Raw genomic sequence first — 21104 nt, 5'->3', positions numbered from 1 at the left:
GATTGTACAAAAGCCTGCATGTTTACCTCTGCTTACATACGTGACGCACATGCAGATAAACATAGCTAACAGTAATTACTTCTAGACAATGGATCTACACATGGCATTAACATTGCTTCTCAGACTTATCTGCATTTAATTTCTTTTCTATGCTAAACATATCCTGAATCAAGAAAATATGTGTGGTTGTTTTCATGCAAAAATTGTAGGCGGCTAGAGACAGCAGCATGGATGAATGGAAGGGGAAAGCCGGGAGATGCAGTCAGGCAGAAAGCCACGCCACGTGCCCTAGGACAAGGTCATCCTCGTACAACCAGGAGCCGTACAGACGCGAGGGACCCCTGAGGGGCAATGTCAGAGATCATCAGCCCTCTACCTCAGGACCCTCTGCCTCACAATGGGCCTATAAACACTATGGTGAGAAACCAGTAGGGCTGAAAGCTGTGCACAGCTCAGGACAGCACCCACTGCGGGACGGGCAGAGGGGCTCTTCACTGTTATGCCGTTGCCATGGCTACCCACGTGGCTGTATTGCCAACTGTGAGCCCCACCATTTTTGTTAAGTAGCTGGGTTGCTCACTGTGCCTTGAGACCTTGAGAACAGAATCAGAGGCTGTGGCGACAATCGACCAGGCCCAACCGAGGGTCTGGTCTGTGAACCCCAGGTAACCATAGTCAAGACAAATGCCAGGAAACGTCCTGGGAATTGCTTGCTTGGTCTTCCTAGCCTCACATCAGGCCCCAAAGGGCAGTTTCTAGATTGTTGCTAAGTGATACCTCACAATGCAGCTGCCTTTCTCAGAACCTGTTTTTTACCAGGGCCAGACCTGTCCACGGGACTGTGCATGGTCAAAAGGTTTCTAGTCCCAGAGCCTAGAAGCTTTCTAATATGTAGTAAACACTGGCTGCTGAACGCACGGGCTAGCAGGCATTCCTGTGAGCACACAGGCTAGCGGGCATCCCTGTGGGCGCACGGGCTGGCGGGCATTCCTGTGAATCTGGACTTGGTTCACTCAAAAGTGTGTACAGCTACTCTAGATGGTGGGGGTGGGAGGATTTTCACTCCCACCCTTATAGGCATCTGTCTGCTTGGCTGCTCATGCCCCTGTGCGTCCTCTGCAGGTGTGTTGCCTCATGGCAGGCAGGACCAGGACGGCAGCCACCGACAGTCACAGTGCACAGGGTGCTCTCGTGAGAGAGGCGGGAATGTCAGGTGACTGGGGGCCTGAGGCCCACGATCCACCCACCCGAGTCTCCGCTCTTGCCCAGGCAGCCTGCGGTGTGAGTTCGTGGTTGGCTATTTTTCAGAACGTCTGATTTTAGTACTTACTGGGTAGCATAAGCCCCAACCCTACACTCCCATGCTTGAATGCTGCCAAATGACCATTTGGCTTTCTTTTGGCAAAAAGATGATGAGGTTTCCAACTTACCTTATTTCATTTTGGTAAGTAGATTCTGAAAAATCAAAGAGGGTGGGGAAGAAAATCCCATTAGCAAAACAAGGAGAGTGGTCCTAAAGATAAATTCTCACTAATTTTCTTGACTCCCTGACTTTGAAAACCCTCACTTTGATCCAGTCCATATTCAGTGTGACCCTGCACTGAGTCAGTAAGCGAATAAGCCCGGAAAATGGGTTTGGTTCCGAGGAGTAAATGCTCTGTAGGCCCTAGAAAGGTAGTGGATTCCCTGTGCAGGGGGAGCCCTGATAAATGTGATAGCCAGGCTCCACAAGCTCCGTCACCAGGAAGGACTCCCTACGTAACCAAGCCAGCCAGTAGCCACGTGTGCCAGCCCAGCAGAACTGCCCAAAGCACATTCTCATCGATGACTGCAACATCCAGCGTGTGGCCTCGGGGTCACTGTTCCTTAACAAAGAAGCATTGATGCATCTGTGTTCCATGATGCTAATACCGATTTGAATCAAGTTCTCAGGTGCACGTTGTCTATTCACATCACTGAACACACGTACACACAATGCTGCCACTCCAGCCCTAGCCAATGGTCCCAGTCAGTGGACCCTTGAACTACAGGGAATCCAGAATCCAAAACTTCAAGCCACACGCCAAGCACACCAGTCTGTGGGCAAGAGCAGTGTTTCTTTACAACCTCACTCATAACCAGGACAAGCGTTGCTGAAAAAAATGGAAAATACCCATCTTCACTCTAATAACATCATCTGATTCAGGTCTCAAACTAAATGCAGAACAGTTTAATCTGCATTGAAGGGTTCCTGGTGTCCCTCCATCAGAACCCTCAATGGCGGGACAAGCCACTTGCCTGACGGTGGGGATGGGTGCGGGGCTTGGGTCCTTCCCTCCATTCTGACTTTCCAAGGCCTCCCGTAGGATGAGCAGGACCCTCGTTCATCCTCAGTCAGTTCTCAGAGGCACATGGAGAGTCCCCAGACGCCAGCAGAGGAAAAAGTTTAACACGTTTATGAATTGAAATCATGTTGGGATAACTCAGAAGGTCACTGTTACATCGATATGTAGGAAAATTTCACTGCAGCCACATCTGACCTGGTGGCGTAGGGCAAGCACTGTGACTGGGCTGTGGCTCATCTCTGTTCACAGGCCCAAGCTAGACTTGTTGCAAACAAGAGAGGGAAAGAAAGAGCTCACGCTGGGCTTTTCACTACGAAGTTATGTAAAGGACAAAAGCTAAGATACAGCCCAGAAATATTTCTACTATGTCAGCACACTCGCCTGTAACTCATTGTATAGGCCAGGCTAGCTTCAAAGCTGTGAAAATCCTGCAACCTCAGCTTCCTGGGTACTAGAATTACATACGCAAGTCACTGTACCTGCTCAGGACTCTTAATATACATTCTTAATTTTCATAATGTGATGGCATTTATAGAAAATCAAACTAAAAAGAAAAGAAAAACGACTCAGGTTATCTGGAATAACATTCAGCCACCAGCCTTCTTACGGGGTGAGTGTGGGGCAGACAGGAGACAAGAGGAGGAGAAAATCTCAGGTGTCAGAACGTCTTCACCAATTCCATGAATGCTACAGCTCCTCAGCCAAGCCAGATTCTCATCTGGAGTTCAAAGTCCTTCAACTTCCACTCTCCAAGGAAAAAGACTAACCCCAAATCCGAGTCCGGGCAGAAGCCACAGCCACACCTGCCCTCACACTAGGTGTGCGCTCTATCTGGCACATCTCGCTGAGAGAAACCTCAGGGGGGACATCCCTCACACCCGGTACACACACAAAGTGCTCACAAATTTAACAATGCGAGACAAGTGACAGGCACCCAAACATCGAATCTCGGCTCTTACAAAATATAATTTAACTGTGAGAGTATTCAAGGCAGAAAAAAGACAAAGATTCAGCAGTCAGAAAGTCTGGGCTGTCACACGCCACATCATCCTTAGGCACTGAAGTCTCAAACTGTCAAACTCTGACAAACCACATCATCCTACACCTGACCATCCACCAGCTGCAGCTCCACACAGCTGCGAGCGCCTCCGCGGACTCCCTCACAGGCATGCTAATTTAGCATTTGCCTTGCTTGACCTTCGCCACTGCAGCCTCCCTCACCTACACTGGGCCACTGACATCACACAGGACTGGAAACGACCTGGGGCATATCCTGACCAATGGTATCTGGAAAAGCAACTGCATACTAAATGAATATCCCCACAGAAGTCAAGTAACCCAGGCTAGCACAAAGGTCTCACTCACCACCTCCTCAGATGTGGAAACAGCTGGACTCGGGCAGGTTCCACGGACCCCAGAGCAGTGGTTCTCAGCCCTCCTAATGCTGAGACCGTTTACACAGCTCCTCATGCTGTGGGACCCTCAACCACGAAATCACTAAATTGCTACTTCCCCACCATGGGCGTATGATCATAATACGAATGCCTGCTATGCAGGGCGTCCGACAGTCCACCCCTGAAGCGTCGTGACCCACGGGTTGAGAACCACTGACCTAGAGGACAGGCCTCTCTGCCCTGCATCCTTCCCATGGTTCACCTTTGCTTTGCTCAGCCCCAGCTCACTAAGGCAGAATGGGAGGTGAGAAGAATATAAATCGTAGGTACAGTGTGACACGTTGATATGAGTAGGCACTGGGAAATTACCAGAAGCTGCTCCATACACCATCATTCTATTCTATTGCCTTTTCTAGGGAAAACATTTAGGATCTCTGTTCAAGTCATGATATAGTATGACTAACGCAGGTCTCCAGAACATGCTTGCTCTAACCAAAGCTTGGAAGCCTTTAACCACACCCCAGTCCCTCATCCCCGCCTCTAGAGGCCACCACTCCATTTTGATTTTGTGCATTCAGTTGTCGAGTGTGCCACAAACAGCCACAAGCACACCACACTTGCCTTTCTGTAACTGCTCATTTCTCTTAATGATCTGACTTCATCCTTTCCCAAATAACACTATTTCCACACTTAAAGGCTAAATCATATCCCCTTATGTGAATAAATGTATGTATGTGTATGTGCATAGACATGTTTGTATTGTGTTTGTGTGTGCACATGTGGGCATGTGTGTGTATGCATGTATCCATGTATGCATGTGTATATGTAGACATATGTATGGGTGTTTATGCATGTATATGCATGTGTGTGATTGTGTGTATGTACGTATGAATGTGTATGCATGAATGTGTATGTTTATATGTTGTTTTTAAAGAAAGAAAATCCCAACTGTTTGATTTTTACCAATGAAGACTCAGGAGCCAGATGCTGGGGTGGAAACCTACTAGCTCAGAGAGGCAGAGAGAGCACCAGCTGACCTTCCTACGCAGCTCACAGCCCAAAGGAAAAAGTCAAAAGGCCCAGGCCAAAGCCAGCTAGCTCAGCCGACAGCCCAGGAGGAGACTGTCAAAAGCCCCAGAGCTAAAGAGCTAAAGAGCCAAAGAGCCAAAATGCCCTTCTTCCTTTCCACAATGTCTTAAATATCCCTCAACTCAAAGTCCCTCCTTTCTGTTAATCCCTGTCAGCTGGTTTCTTGCTCTGCCTCTTGATGGAGGGTCAACTTTATTAAATCCTGTATACAGAAGGCTCTTGAATTAAAGGTGTGTGCTGGGGCTGAGCCATATAATAATCTCCTGTTTATAATAAACAGAAAGTTCTTTGGATTAAAGGTGTGTGTTAGGGCTGAACCACACCAAACATAAAACAGGTTTTTACAGTCCACAGTCTTGGGTTCACAATGGAACTAAATATCCTGCAACATTTGTGTGTGTGTGTGTGTGTGTGTGTGTGTGTTACTGCCTTTACACAGTCATCAGTTGATGGACACAGCCTATTTCAATATCTTAGCTGTTGTGAACAGCTCTGCAGTGAATCTGGGAAGGCATGTTTCTGACACACATTTCTATGGACATTCACCCAGCAGGGAGAGCTGGATCACATCTGATTCCATGTTTAGACCTGAAGAACCTCTAAGTCCTTCATGGTGGCCACACCTACTCACATTCCAGCCAAAGCGTGTAAGTTCCCCCACCGGCTCTAGTCCTTTGCCTATGTGGTGACAGCCATTGCCAGGGTAGCGTGCATCACACCCGGGCGAAACTCACCCTTTGAAGAGGTTGGTAAGCTCACTCACTTCAAGTGCTTCAGCTACAAATTCAAAACCCCACAGAGAGTTATATGGAGAAATAATACCTTTCTTTTCTCTCCTGGAGACACAGCAGCAGAATATTATAATCAGAGCAATGATCAGGATCAAGAGCAAGGAAAAGGCCACTGCCAGCAGGATGATGGCCCAGGTCGGCAGCTGTGGGCCTTCCTCACCAACACTGTCTGCAGGAGCAACAGAAAAATAAGGTTTAGTGACCTCTGTACCTTGTGGGCCCACTGATTCTAGCAGACTCCACTTGCCTCCTGTCCTTAGCAATGTAACCTTCAGCCTCCAGCAGGGCGTCCTCAGCCAACCTCCCGCCTGTGTTTTTAATGACTCAGTCCTCAGCAGTATCTCCCATCCAGCGTTTATTGGTACACGGAACTGCTTTAACCAGGATCCAATTATCAGTCGGTTGACACCGCCCACATTCCTGAGAGCTGGATAAAGGGGGACTCCAGCAAGGCAACTCCCAAGGGTTAGCGTCCTAACTACTGTGCTGGCACAGCCTTTGGTTAGCCAACCCTGTAGGCTGGAGAATGGTGAGTTCTGGCACCCAGATTCCCTTGTTCTGTGATTCCACAGCCCAAAGGTAATGGGAGCACCACAGAGAGGATACACCACAAGAGGGAGGACCACAGGAGGGAGTACCACAGGAAGGGCAAAAGCTCTGGTACACAGTGCTCCCCAAGGCCCCACCAGAGCCCACCACTAACACTTTTCTCTACGGTCATGGAAGCTCACTCCAGCTCTTCTGGAGCCAATGTTATTAGTGTCTGCTTTGTCCTCTAATTTTAGCCAGGAGGCATGGAGTTGACAAAGGTAAGGTGAGGCAGAGCAAGCTGAAACAAAAGGGAGGAAAATAAATTTGGATTTTGTAGTCATGTCCTACACATGCTGGATTTGGGTGGTCATGTAAATTCAAATTGTTAATTTGTGTGTAGTTGTACCAGTGGTACCATTTCAAGAGCCATATCAACTCAGAGGGAACGTTCTCACCACCCTTGAAAGTCCTGCTGGGCAGCATGGCCGCTAGCTTATGGGAACGATGTGGGTGACCCCAAGAGAGCCTTAACAGCACTTCATTCCTCCGTGCCTACGAGGAACCACACAAAAGCCAAACCACAGACAACCACATTGATCTGTGGAACTGTGCACTGTATTCAACAAGGTCTGTCAGCCTGCCTCACTGGCAGCTCAGAGAAAACGGAGTGGAGGCTGAAGTTCAAACTACCAGGTTTCCTCTGAAGGAACGCGGGGTTTGCTTTGGAGCCAATGGCAGGAGAGGCTAGCAGTGGGCGCTCTCCCTCTAGAGGCAGTGAGCATCTCTCCTGGATGCTCTCCCTATAGAACTTGAGGGTTGATGGCAGCTGGGGCATGCTGTTCCTGTGCAATGTTAAATGGTCAGAACAGGAGTGGACTGTTTAGAGGAGATCACTTCCACTCAGTACTGAGTCAAGAATAAGCAAGAGCCCGACAGTGTAAGAGACACAGGCCAGCAAGGACCCAGCTTAATAAGCAGCCACAAGCAAGCCTAGAGAGGCAGCTCAGCAGCTAACTGCTTGCTGCTCTTGCAAAGGACCTGAATTCTGTCCCACTTTGGTCAGATCACAAATGTCTGTCACTCCAGCTCCAGTGATATCTGAGGCCCTCTTCTGGCCTCTGTGAGCATTGCACCCATGTGAGAGGGAGGGTGTGTGTGTGTGTGTGTTCTAACCTAGGCCCTGAGAAAGCAAACTCAAGCCCAACCCCCAAACTGGGGCACTGCCATCAGCAATCCTCACAGTTAGAGACTGCAGACCTGAGCATCCCTTGTCATGCCCCCAGGCAAGGAGACCCAAAGCCTGCTCCAGGGAGGCTCCACAGGCACCCCACTTCAGGAATATTATTCAGACCGCTCTGCCCTGGACAGGACATGCCCACGGTCCCAAGAACTCACTAATGAATTCCGAGAGCCAGAGCTACGCTCTTGACCCTCGGCCGAAAAGCACACGGGTGTAAGCAAGCCTCTCAGCTGCCAGCGTGCTGGGCCTCCACAGGGAGAACTGGCCACTCCTGTGGCCCCGTTTACTTTCTGCGTTGCCAGATACAAGGCTGACTCCACCAGCTTGTTCAGACTCAAGAAATGTGTGTGAAAGTTTCCGGGGCAGGACTTATGTGCTCACAACCAACATGGACACCTTACATCAAGTTAATGTGGGCTCCCCTCCCCTCTCCCTCCTCCTCCCTTCCCCTCCCTCCCCCTCCCCTCTCCCCTTTCTCTCTTTCACATACACACACACACACACACACACACACACACACAAACCTAATTTTGCAAATATGACAAGTTTTCATGCTAAGGGAGCTAGCTGGGGTTAGACCTGAGACCTCACTCCTGAGGGAGGAGATAGGTTTGAATTTTCCCTTCCCTGGCACATGTTTATTGACTACTCAAACCCTCCTTGCCCTTGGCCTCTCCTTCCCCTGTCTAACATTCTAACCTTCTGTCAACCCAGGCTGGGTGTAACGACTGAGTAGAGAGAGTGGCAGGGGAGGCCACCTCTAGGGCTGAGTCCTGAGGCGAAGGGCATCTTCACGGTCTTGCTCACTGGCCTGTTCTGTAATTCAGCCTCTGAGTCCAGCCTCACACGACAGCCCCGCCCTGAGACAGCGTGGGCACCATCGGCCAGGCGGTCTGTTTTCCCTTCCTCCTTGCTGTGACCATGCTCCCCTGGGAGCCTTCCTGGGAGTCCCATACTCAGAAGACACGTCATCTCAAAGCTCCTCTAACCCACTCAATCATGTTTGGGGTCTTCAGGAAGCATATGCTGGAGCTGGTATCTTTTCATTTATCTATATGTTTGTGTGTGTACACATATGTTCATACATATACATATGTAAGACGATGACTTTGATAGAAAGTTATTTTTTGAATATGTGCATTCACAGCTGATTGAGAAACAAATAAGAGTCATATTGTCACATCAAAAAATTATAATAGAGAGAAAAACAGGTTCTGGGATGATTCATGGTCCAGGCTGTGCACAGTGTAGATAAGTGGAGGGTAAAAGCCCAGGGAGTTGCCCAGGCTCAGCACAGGAGAGCCAGGGTTCCCAGCCTGCCCCCTCTCTGCCACAGGCTGCGGCTGTGGAAGGATCCATCCAGGAGGATACCGCCCAGGCCTCACGGAGAGGAGGGGACTTCTGGGCATCTTACAGGCACGCCGCTGCTGTGTGCAGGGCAGAGGGCCTGTGACTCAGGTGGGCAGCAGAGCCCTCTACCTCACCTGAGGCTGTGTGCAGGACAGAGGGTGCGTGACTCGGGCGGGCGACACAGTCCTGGGGAAGGCAGGCCTGCCTCACCTGAGCAACCACAGTGACTAAGGAATGTCAGCTCCAAGCCTGGCTCCCTGAGCTCTTCCCATCCCCGAGTGCTCCCCCAGGCCGCATGACTGACTTTACTGCGGGCTTGGGGACTGTCCTTTCCTGGCCTGTGAAGGAAAACATCATTTTCCCAAACATTCTGAGCAGAGCTGGCAGAGTGCTAGAGGTGTTGCATGGAGTGTCTCAAAACCCGCCGCATTGCCGAAAAATGCCAGCACCACGTGCAAAGCCTGCGCCTTCGCCAACCAGGGAGGACATGGCTGCCTGAGCACTGACATAAGCAAAAGCTGCTCGCCGCCCCTCCTACCTGCTCTGGAGCAGGAAGTGAAGGGTCTTGTCTTGGACATTACCTTCTCCCAAATCAGCAGCTCTGGAGGCGTGCACTGAAGCGAGCTCAGCTTCACAGATGACAGCCAGGCTCAGGGTGTTAAGTCACTTCTCCCACCCACAGAGCTGGAGAGTAGGTGCTAGCCCACCCACAGTCCGTAGAGACTGTGGAACCTGACCAGCTAAGGTAGAAAGGGGGGCTTTAGGTTTTAGGCTCACTGCTCTCAACCGGTTATTCGGGGATGTAAAATCCAAATCACCGTATTCTGTGAAAACCAATCAAATGAGAGCTTCCAGAAAGGGAAAGGCCTCAGCATGGGCATTCAGGCTCCCCCAGTGACAGAACAGCTCCACTCATTGCCTGCCCATTTCACACGCAGGAAAGCTGAGCCCCGGAAGTCAGTGGCACGAATAGAGTCCTGTCATCAGGGAGGCTGCGTGGAAATGAAGGTGTCATCAGAGGGTTGCTCCTCAACCCAAGGAACACCAGAAACAACAGAAAGGCACAGAGTGGCTTCTCCTCTGTCACCGCTGCCCTGTTTCCTGTGACCTCAGAGTGGAAAAGGGCTGGTGCCTCCCACCTTCTCTGTTCCTGACCTCGTCCCTTCTCATGGAAATAAGTCATACTAGACCGTTACTTCCCTCAGGATGCTCACGCAGCCCAGAGATGCAGCCTCACGTCACCTACAACCTACAGGAGGACAGCGCAATGGGACCACCCAGAAGGTACAGGGGGGCAGGGGGGCTCCCGAAGGTTTCTCTCTTGGGCATGACAGTGTTGCAGCTATCTCCCCCCTGTGACAGTCCCTCTTGGAAGAAGAAAGGCTCATTACACTCAGGAAGGTGAGGAACGCTGTAGGATCACTAACACTGTCCAGGCTATGACAATTGCTGGAGATTCTTCAGTGTGGCTGCCTGCACGCTGTGCTTTTCACTCTGAGCTGGCTTTTGGCCTCACACTGACGCCGGCTTTTGGTGATGTATTTGAGTCCTCCATGCTCCTGTGACTAACGCAGTAAACTCCCTGGTGTGCCGAGTAGGCTTGGGGAAAGTGGTTTCCTCGGCACAGCCCCACTGCCCTAGTTGAAGTGATCTGGTGTTAGTTCATGTCTCTCCATTACACACAAACAGGCTTTGCTTTCTAATGTTGTGGCTGTCTGCCATCCCGGAGGTTTGTGATTGCAGTAACTAAGAAAACCAGGTTTTCTGTAACTGAGAAACCAGCTCTGAAGACAGGCACTGGCTTCCCACCTGCCTTTCTTGTGGCCTGAGTCTGTCAGAATTCCTAAGCTCACCCAAGGAATTAAAATAACACCCCCCAGCCTTGTGAGTACAGAGCTGAGGAAGTCTTGCAGCTCTCATGTGGCTCACCTGTCCACTCTCTGTGAACTTGACCCCACTTTTCTAGCTCCACAGCCAAGGCTGAATGAGGTCTACAGCTAATGAAACCTGCATCAAACAAAACAAGGAGCCAGATGCTCTGATCTTGATGAATAATTTAGAAACAAATTTCCCTTTGCAAATGAGTCCAATAAAGCAAGGCTCATGGCTGCCCACCCGCAGAGACCCCTTCCCAGCCCTCTGACCTACAGCTGCTGTAAGTAAGGTGCTGTCCCAGCTGAGGAAGAATTCCGCTTACCATGAGAATGATGTGCCCTTCCACTTTGCCCTTGAGAAGAGAAGGAAGGCAGAAAGCTGCTCTGTAAAATTCATTTCTAGAAGGGGCCATCCATCAAGCCACAGCTCTGCGCTACCTCCTTATTTTGGTGAAATGTGGGTTTTGTTTGTTGTTTGTTTTGTTTTGTTATGTTTTCTTTGTGAAGCCCTGGCTGTCCTGGACCCAATTTGCAGACCAGGCTGGCCTCGAACTCACAGAGATCTGCCTGACCCTGCCTCCCAAGTGCTAGGATGTGGGTTTTCAACAGTCAGTTTGGGTCTACTTGGCACCAACAGAATTTTGTCTTTCATCTTCCCTGTCAAAGCCTGGGCCAGGCCTCGCTGTCTCTAAGAAGCTCACATCGAGTTTGGTGGGAAAGGGGTGACACAGAGTGAGCACAGAGCATCTGGCTGTGCACAAGCCCAACAGCCAAAAGGCAAGTGTCAGAAAGGACACTGGAGGGGCAGGGAATGCCGGACCAAGCTGAGCATCAAGAATAAGGACAGGAATGGATTAGAACAGATAGAACAGAACTGAATTCATATGAGAAAGGCAGGCAGGCAGGCAGAGATAGAAAGAGAGACAGACGCAGAGATCTGAACAGACACACACTCAAGGAGCCATGTGAAAATGAAGGCTGAGCTCAGGGCTACTTCTCCAAGGCCAGGGATTCTGAAACAAGAAGAGAGAACTGACTCTCTCCACTCTCCCCCTCCTGTTCTGTGAGAGGCAGGTTGACCATGAGCCTCCGGGGCTCTTTGGCTGGGGCTGCAGTGAGCACATCCCTGACCTGGTCATATGAGGCCCTGGGCTCAGCCCCAGAAGTGTCCCTTTCTCCACAAAATAAAATAAAATAAGTCATGTCACGCCCTACCACACGACCTTGTACCCCTCAGCCCTTGCCCATGCCAACTCAGAGCTCACAGGCTCCGTGGCCCATCCGTGCACAAGATGGGAGTCTCTGCTGCCACAGTAGACTCCTCCAGAAGACAAACATCATAAAGTCTTGCCACTTCGTCAAGTTGGACAGTGCAGAACTGCTCGGGTTTTTTGAGACAGGATCTCACTTTGTAGCCCAGGCTTCCCTGGACTTCACTACATAGCACAGGTTGGCCTCAAGCGCTCAGCGGTGCTGTGGCCTCAGCCCCTGTTGCTAGAGTCATAAGCACAGGCTAGCACTCCCAGCTTTATTTTTGTCTCTGACCCTGCTGCCTGCTTATCTAAGGAGTGGACAAGGCTTCTCAATGGCTTGTTTGCAATTAGGAAAAAGAAAAACCCTCCAGAAGCAATTGTGAGAACAGGTGGAGTCGTAGAATCATCGTGTCTGCAGTGCCAAATTGCCTGAGCGCCGGCTCCACACAACCTAGGTCACCGTCCGGAGTGACAGTGTGTGTGGGCCAAGGGCCCCACCCTCCATGACCTTGGCATGGCCCCTCCACCGCTCTCAAGCTGGCGAGGCTCACTTACCAGGTGAAGGCTGGACCACAGTCAGGTTGACAGGTAAGGACTTGCTGGCCTGCGAGCCCTTCAGCTCGGCCACACAGGTCACCGTGCCATTGCCCAGTGGAGTGAGATCCAGGACACTCAAGACCCGCAGAGAGCTGCCGGGCTCCGGAAAGGAGGAGTAGCTGGAATGGCTTACTGGAACCGCAAGCTCCCAGGAAATATCCGGGAGAGGGGTCCAACCCAGGGCATAGCAAGTCACGTTACAGGGTTCGCCCTCAGTGACTACAAGGTTGTCGCTAGGAGTGTCCAGGGTCCCCATGACTAAAGAGAAGAGAGAAACAAGCTAGAGAACAGCAGCCAAATGATTACCTCAATTTTGGCTTCAAATTACATCTCATGAGACTTTCTCTCTAAGCTCCAGAAAGGCTGTGTCTGTCCCAGGAACCACAGTCCAGGTTTTAGCTGCCATTTCTGTGAGTACCTGCTGGGCTCTTACGAGAGGCTGAGGTGGCTCCCAAGAACAACGGGGAAATAAAAGCCAAAGACCACTATCTGAGCTACAGGACTGACTCAGGCAGTCCTGGAAACCGAATCAAAAAGGGAAATACTATACTCTTTTCCCAGAGACTCACGAAAAGCAAATCTCTCCCTTTAAGTTTGGGCCAGTCACCTTCATTTTATAATTCGGGATCATAAACATTTTTGTTTTGTTTTGAGACAAAGTCTTGTGTAGCCCAGGCTAGCTCAAACATTCGTCAGGGAAGACAGGAGTATGTCACACCACCCAGCAGTAAACTTCAAAAAAAAAAAACAACTGCCTTGGATATTCCTTTTAAATATGTTTCTAGATATAAATTCCATCAAAAGCAAATTTTTTATGAACCGAATTAACCCAATTAAATCTCAGAATTCTTGACTCAGATCAGTATTTTCATAAAGAACCCACTTGCCCCTGGCGGCCTTCACACTACAAGGAATCCAACTGAAAATGATGTTTACTTGTGCTGACATTGCCAAAATAACCTGAAGGGTGGCCCCAGCAAAGACACAGCCTTAGGGACATGCACATGCATTCAAATGTTCAAACTCCAGCACACTGCAAGGCAGGCGCCCAGCTGCCGGATAGGATGGAAAGAACACTGGAGTAAGGATCAAATCACTCTCCTCTCAGCCGTGGCTCTGCATAACCCCTCGCTTAGAGTAAAACACTGAATTTGGGGGTGTGGCTCCCCTGACCTCTGCATTTCCCATCTCTGAAGGGGCTAATTTAACTAGAACACATGATCTTTAAACACTTTGGCTTAAATTCCTTTTTCAAAGCCACTGCAGACTCCAAAGACATTGCTTTGTGTGGACAGTAAGTACATAAATTTCTCTGAAACATTTACTTAAAACCAACAATCGCAGCTCGTTACAAGTTGGCATAAATGAACACAGTCCCACTAAACTGTATTTTTAAATTAATAAAAAAATAAACCAAGTGGCAATGTTTATCTATGCAAATCTATATTATGTTCCGCTGGATTTTCAAGCTGGCAGCTTCATTCATGTGTTACAGGCTTGTTTTGTTTGAAGAGAGCAGGAAAAAGCCTGAGTTCCCCCCGAAGCACAGCTGGGGCAGCAGAGCACCGAGCGGCCTTTTTAAAGAACCGTGGGTATTCTTCAATGCCAAAAGGCGAACAGAACTGTTCTCTTGGAGGTTAGCTCAGGAGGCTACCTGAAACCCGAGGCCACAGTGAGGGCATTCCCTCTCTCCCTCTAGACCACGGCACTTGGCTGGATTTTGCCCTCATGTGGTTTTATTTTAATCACGGTATGCAGACATGTGGACAGGGCTGGCCTGTGGGTGAGAAGACGTCCCCAGTGTGCAGTGCCCCTGTGTACCCAGGAAAATGAAAGTGGAAAAGAGTTGGCAGCAAGCTGGCCTTGTCTCAGGTCATGATGAGACGTCACATCCCGCAGCGGCGGGGACCAGAGTGACCTGTCTACCATGTGTCCTCCCTCTGAAATGTTACACTTCCTGGGTGCCGGCTTCGGATGAGTGAAATGTCTGTGCTGCTCTCAAACACTCCTGTGAAGGGGCCGAGCAGTAGAGAAGGGATCGGTGTAAATCTGAAGGCTTAGGATTTACATGTCCACTGTTTTGTCAAGGCCTCTGTTTGTTTGATGGAGAGGAGGTTTAGGAAGGCAGACGGTGGGGGCCTCCCCATAGGTCAGCAGATGTCACTGGCTGCCAAGCCTAATGGCCTGAGGTTGAGACCCAAGACTCACGTGCTGAAAAGAGAAGCATGTGTGCACAATAAACAAATATCAAAAATAAAAGTGTGATGACAGGCCCTGGCGGGGGAGGAACTACCCTAGGTAATGACAGAACTTGAACTCGGGTCCTTCTGGATCTCGGGAAGCACAGGTGCAGCAGAGGCATGGCTCACTGGCAGGTGTGGACCATGCAGCTGTGTGGAGTTCCTGTGTACGCTGCTGCACTCACGCTTGCCCCTCCCCCGCTGGCTTTCACTTTGCTAGCTCCTATCGTGAGAGACACTTAGGAAGTCTCTAGACTATCCACACTGATGAAGAAGACTGGGACTGGAGTTGCACCTGCTCTGTTGAGACACAGGGAGGAAAGGTAAATGGGCCTTGGATAATTCTGGGGCATTCCCTCTTTCTCCATGATTGGGATCCTGGGAGGAGCCTGCAGCTTAGTGTCCCAAGACAGCGGTGCAGCTCTGTCCCTCTCCTTGTCCTTGGCAGGACGGGGAGAAAGCTCTTATAGCTGTGCATGCTGTGAGCACAGCAGAAGGGGGCCCTGCCTTCCAGTCTGTACTCCTTGGTGTAGGACTCCCGTACTCGTCAGCCCCGAGGGCTGGCCATGAACTGAGATCCCCACCCCACCAGCCCCTAAAGGACTGAGACCCCATTCCTGCTGCCTCTGTGGAACCTCTTTCTACTCTCTCAGAGCTTCCCATTTCAAGAACACACTATCTACAGGTCTTTAAAATGTGTCTCTTAAGGTCTGCTGTCCTGAAGTATCGTGTGTGTGTGTGTGTGTGTGTGTGTGTGTGTGTGTGTGTGTGTCCCCACCAGCTGGGATTGCAGGCATGTGCTACCACACCCAGATTCCCCACTTGGGGTCTGGGGATTCAGACTTTCTTGCTTGCTTTGCAAGCACTTTCTGACTGAGCCAGCGCTCTTCCATTCATCTTTGGGTCACACTAAGCACTTAGACTAGGGATAAAAAATGTTCACATGGCCATCTCCATGAGCCAGGCTCTGTGGAAACGGCTTTCTACTGACCCACTCACCCACACTACAACAGCCCTGCGAAGAGGAACCCAGGGTCCAAAGTCGGGTGCTTTGTTCCAAACCATGCAATTCTAAGCAGCGAAGACAGGCTGGGAAGCAGGAAACCAGGCTCCTGAGGCTGCACTTCTACCCACTAGACTGCTCTGCATGTCCAGCTGGGTCAAGACAAGCCACACGCGACAAAGCTTTGGAGGCCCTGTGGTTTTGTTGCCTGACCTCACAGCAAGTGTGTGAGCTGAGAAAGGAGCCTCCTCCCACCCTGCAGATGAAGGAAGGGAGCCAGTACAGGATGTCACTCATTGACAATTGGTCAAGGCAAAACCAGAGCTCATGTCTTTGACTCCATTTCCTGTGTTCTTTCCATTGTAATTGAATTATTATCAGAGAAGCTGTGCATGCAAACTAGGCCAAGAGCTTTACATAACCCCATGAAAACATCAACTTAGAAACTATCACTATAGCATAATTAAACAGTACAAAATTAAAGATGCCATGAAGTAAAGAACCACCAATTTAATTCAATTTCTAAAGTAAAAGTTATTTTTAAATGCAGATACAAATAAATAGACATGCTTCCACCAAATATAATTACATTTGATTTGACAGCAGACAGAATCTGGGATTTCACCCAGGCAAGGAAATAAGGGTATTCAAGAAATATCCTCAAAGACATAGCTTTTTTTTTTTTTTTTTATGAGAAATGTTGTCAGTAAAAATCTCTAGAGAACTAGGAACAAGGTCCATGGATAGAGACCAAAGGACCTGGGTTTGGTACCCAACACCACAAAAAAAAAAAAAAATTGTAACACACTAGTCAAAGCCTCTATCAATAGTACATAAATGCACAAGGTGCAGGGGGTCCTGACTTAGGGAAGGGGATCTAAACCTCATAAAACACACCCTTTATCTTTACCATTGTGTGAAGCTCTGCAGCAGACCAAATTACCTTCACAAATGAAAACAAGCAGCTAGTATAGCCTAGTGGTCTACCCTTTTCTCTCAGCTACATGGCGTATTTGGAGAACACACACCTTTGACTGTGCTGCAGTCACTAGGGCAAGAAGAAAAACAGATCAGAAAAATTCAAAGAGAGCAAATGGCTAAAGCACGCATCCACGCTGATAATGAGTACAATGTGTGAGCCAGGACTGAAAAGGCTGGAGAAGGGGCCGTGGCCACCTCTGTCCAAATCTGAGGGGCTGCAGCATGCGGAGAACTCGGGGAGACAGTTCCAGAAAGGCAATCAGACGCTGGAGTAGATTGGATAAACCCATCTCAAAGGGGATAGCGAGGAAGGGAAAGGATTAAACAAGGAAAGGAGGGGAGGGGAGAAGAGGGGGGGAGACATCAGCAAAGCTTTAGCTTGGAACCTGCAGAGTAATGGAGGGACAGAGGGACAACAGCTACACACAAGGTAGCCACCAGTTCAGAATTACAATAAGCACCAGCCCACCTGAAGGTGGGCCCCAAGTGTGACACAGCTTGGGCCTCAGAGGCCCTTGCCCCCCTCCCCTGCCTCACCTTGCACTGACAGGAAGGCAGATCCAAACACATCGCTGTTCTGCAGGCTACACTGCACAGGCCCCGTGTCGCTGGGCTGAACGTCGTGGATGACCATCTCAGAAATGAAGCTGTCGCTCGAGTTGTAGCTGGCCGAGGTGAAGCGCTTGTTGGTGATGATGGGCTCCTGAGAGGTGACACTCAGCTCCACGACACCTTTGAGGGACCACATGATGAGCTTCCAGCCGTGAGTCACGGTGCAGTTGAAGCGAGCATCTGCACCCTGCAGGACTGTCGCGTTCTGAGGACCTTCTACGATCTGATAGCCACATCCGGACCCTGGAAAGCAATCGGTTTCTCAGGGCAGTCTGTGAAGCAGCTGACATGAATGATGGCATGTAACCTTCGGTTTGCCAGCTATTCTGAAGGCTCAGCCTCTCTGCCTTAGGGGTCATGAGGGGACTGGGACTTCTGGTAGATACAAGGCCAGGGCAAACCTCCTTCCTTCCGCTCTCCCTAGATGGGCGGCACTGACTTGAAAACCATTGCCTGGAGGCTCAGTCACCAAAGCCATAGCACGTGGCATCTAAAAGTAGAGTTTTTGCAGATATACTTTGTCAACAATCCTAACACAAAATCATCCTGGACGCAGGATGTACCTCAAGTCCAATCCCAAGCGTCTCTATAAGAGAAAGGCGGGAGCCTGAGACACGGGAAGAGAAGAGGGAAGAGCTCATTGTGGAGATGGGACTGAGACTCTAGAGACTCCCGGCACACAGAGCAGGGATGACAAGGCTCACTACACTCAGCAAGCGGAGACCAGATTCTCCTCACAGAAGCCAACTCGGACCAGTCCCGACCACACGCAGGACTTAGGGCCACATCAGTGGACAGGACCCACGTTCAGGCCTTGTCACCCTGAATCGCAGTCTTCCCTGACTCTTGTCACGCAGCAGACCCACTGAAACAGCTATGCCCTGGTTTCACTCCAGCACTAGCCCCTCAATCAGGATATTCCTGTCAATTTTGGTGTTATTTGCTGTTATTTGGCCCCTATGGGTCAAATGCTAGTCCTCCATGTACACTGGAGAGTCCCAAATACCCTAGTTCTCCTCTTCTCGCCTTGAAGGGCAAATGTGAGGCAGTCCCTAAAGGAAACTGAGCGGAGCCCTGAGCATGCCCAGGCAAGAGCTGCACAGTGACACACAGCCAAACACTGGCTCCTCATGGCCACCCAGGATGTACCGTGGGGCGGAGCTTCCTCATTCCCGCTTCCTCATTTCCACAAACGGAGAAAAAGACGACGCACACACCAGGACCAGCAGAGAGAAGGGTGCTGGGAAGAGAAGGCAGGAGAGCCAGCTGCTGCGTATCCCAGGTCACAGGAAGCCAAGGCAGTGACCTGGAGGCAGAAACTGAGTCAGAGGCCATGGAGGAACACTGTTTACTGGCTTGTTCCCCATGGTTTGCCCAGCCTGCTTTCTCACACCAGCTGCTGGGAGACTGCATGGCCCACGGTAAGCTGAGTCCTCCCGTGTAAATCATTAACCAAGAAGATGCCCTGCAGACGTGCCGAGGACGCAGGGGGACGCGCTTTCCTCTTCCGGGTTGACTCCAGCCAGTGTCAAAAACCAACCATGGCAGACGCCAAGCGAGCTACAGAAACCGTGTCAGCTCCGCCACAAACCTGGCATTACACTGAAGAAAACACACTAACTCACATGCCATGACAAACCTGGCATTACACTGAAGAAAACAGGCCAACTCACATGCCTTGGGACAGAGGAGATTCACATTTCCCAGTAGAGAAAGCGGGCGGCCGAGCAGAGCCTGGAGGGCTGAAGGAACGCGGTGGGAGGAGCACACGGCCTGCAGGGCTGGAGGGTGGCGTGGGTGTGCGCCACCTCGGGTTACTCCAGGGACCGAGGAGCCACAGGCCAAGCCAAGCCTGCCTTACACTCCTGCGAAGGACCAGGCCAGGAGGAGCCCCGGCCAGGGGAGTTGCTTTTGAGTTTGATGCTACCTGTCCTTGCTGCTGCTGTTTTCTTGTTTGAGTTCTGGTTTGCTTTTGAGACAGGATCTCATGTCTCACAAGCTGGCCTTCAATTTGGGATGTAGCCAAAGATGCTCTTGAACTTCCTATCCCTCTGCCCCCAGCTTCCGGTGCCACAATTAAAAGCATGACCACACACACACACACACACACACCCTGAGTCTGTGGTGCTGGGAAACAAGCTTGGGGCCTCCCGCATGCTTGGTGAGAATTCTCCCACCTGACCCTTTGATGAACTAGGTGACTACCAGCCTTAAAGCACAATTCCCTGCAAGCGCGGCCCCTGGGGGTCCACCATCTGCTCTCAGCTGCCCCTGTGACAGGGCCACACCCCACAGCGCCTTCCTCCGCCCTCTGGGAGCGACCTCGCCCCACACAAGGCAAACGTTAGGAACCACTTTCAGATAAGACCTCCGCTTGGCCACGTATATTGTGCACCTCCGCTGCACAGTAGGACAGAACGCTGAGGAAAGCCAGGGGTCCCTACCTGAAAGCTCTCTGAGGTGCCACTCCACAAATCTGGGGTGTCTGCTGGATGGAGGATTCCCCGAGGAGCTCCTCTGCCTGGAAGGCCGACATGTCTCTCACCCTGCAGGGTGTGTCTAGAACTGCCTGCCACCTCGACACTTGAGCAGGACCCTTTCTCCCCACCCCCATCCTGACATTGCTGCAGTTTATATCCCTCACTGGGGGTCAGCCGGGCTCTGCGCCTCCTGCTGGTCCTCTGACTGATCACAGAGCTGAGAAAGCAGCTCGGTTAGGAAAGGGCTGGCTGAGCAGGAGGCGCTGGCTTACATCCCAGAACTCACACAGGCAAGCTGGGCGTGGTGGTTCGCCCTTGTAGGCGCAGCGGAAAGGAGGAAGAGACAGGAGGTTCCCTGCGGCTCACTGGCTAAGCAAAACCCCAAGTTCTGGTAAAAGTGAGATACCCCGTCTCTAAAATTCAAGATGGATAACCTCCTAAAGAATGACACCCCAGCATGACCTCCGACCTCCATGTGCATGTGGAAACAGTCTCCTTGACCTAAGAAGCTTCGCTCTGTGCCAATCCTCTCTCCACTGCCCTGGTCCATCCCTCACACCCCATCCTGACTTCATTGCTACCCCTGCCAGCCCCACCCTTTCTCCTCACTCAGTTCACCAGCGAAGGGAAAGCAGACGGGATGGGAGGCTGATGGCTGGGGAGGAACAAGGGATGGTGAGTAGAGGGCAGAGAGAAGTGTCTGGGTGATGGACCTTCACAGGAACCGAGAACGGGAGCCAGCCACAGATGCTGGGACCCTGAGGAAGAATGGAATGAGATGCTGAGGGGAGCCCCAGCAGGTCTGAACTGTCTGCTAGGCTCCTGGGACAGAAAAAGCCAAAGTCGCTGCTGGGCCGCCAGCTGTGCCCACACAGCCAGGGAGCACCTCCAAGCACCTGTCTGCTGCACCTCCACACCCAGACCTGAGTGCATCGCCTCAGAGGGCAGAGAGCCACTCGATCTACCAACACCAAGCTCCGCCCCCAGCAACTTCCTCTGCATCTCCTGCTGTCCCTTGAGCCACCAAACCTCCTTAAGATACCAAACTGATCAAGTCTTTCTGGCCCAGGGCCTTTGCATGTGAGCAGCCTGGACTCCAGTGTCACTGGCTCCTGGGCTCCTGGGCTCCTGGCCCGGGCTTCTGCCCTGGGGGACACCTTCCCAGACTGTGCTGTTTATGCTGAACTGAGCTGCGTGGGCCCTATACTGAGAAGCTTCTTCCAACAGTTGTCACAGTAGTGACTTCTTTTGTTTGGGTGTGGTTCTGCTCTCACTCAATGCCTGTCTGTCCTACCTGCTCTAAGCTCTGGTGTCTATGCCTCAGCTATGGCTCTGCTCTCACTCA

General features: G+C 50.9%; 1 protein-coding gene across 1 annotated transcript in view; it reads right to left on the bottom strand.

Annotated features, from left to right (window-relative positions):
• Positions 1-21104, bottom strand: part of Igsf5 (immunoglobulin superfamily member 5) — a 35952-nt gene that overhangs the window by 9552 nt on the left and 5296 nt on the right. Inside the window, exons 3-6 of the mRNA XM_055614832.1 lie at positions 17205-17522; positions 12402-12701; positions 5630-5767; positions 1431-1455 (exon numbers count right to left, since the gene is read on the bottom strand). Of these exons, the coding sequence (XP_055470807.1) occupies positions 1431-1455; positions 5630-5767; positions 12402-12701; positions 17205-17522 (781 nt within the window). The remainder of the gene's footprint in view (positions 1-1430; positions 1456-5629; positions 5768-12401; positions 12702-17204; positions 17523-21104) is intronic.

Source organism: Psammomys obesus, unplaced genomic scaffold (genome assembly GCF_907164565.1).
Source record: "Psammomys obesus unplaced genomic scaffold, mPsaObe1.curated_primary_1811, whole genome shotgun sequence".
Taxonomy (NCBI): Eukaryota; Metazoa; Chordata; class Mammalia; order Rodentia; family Muridae; genus Psammomys; species Psammomys obesus.
The sequence above is the reverse complement of the archived record's forward strand: the minus strand, read 5'-3'. Positions and strand labels throughout refer to the sequence as shown.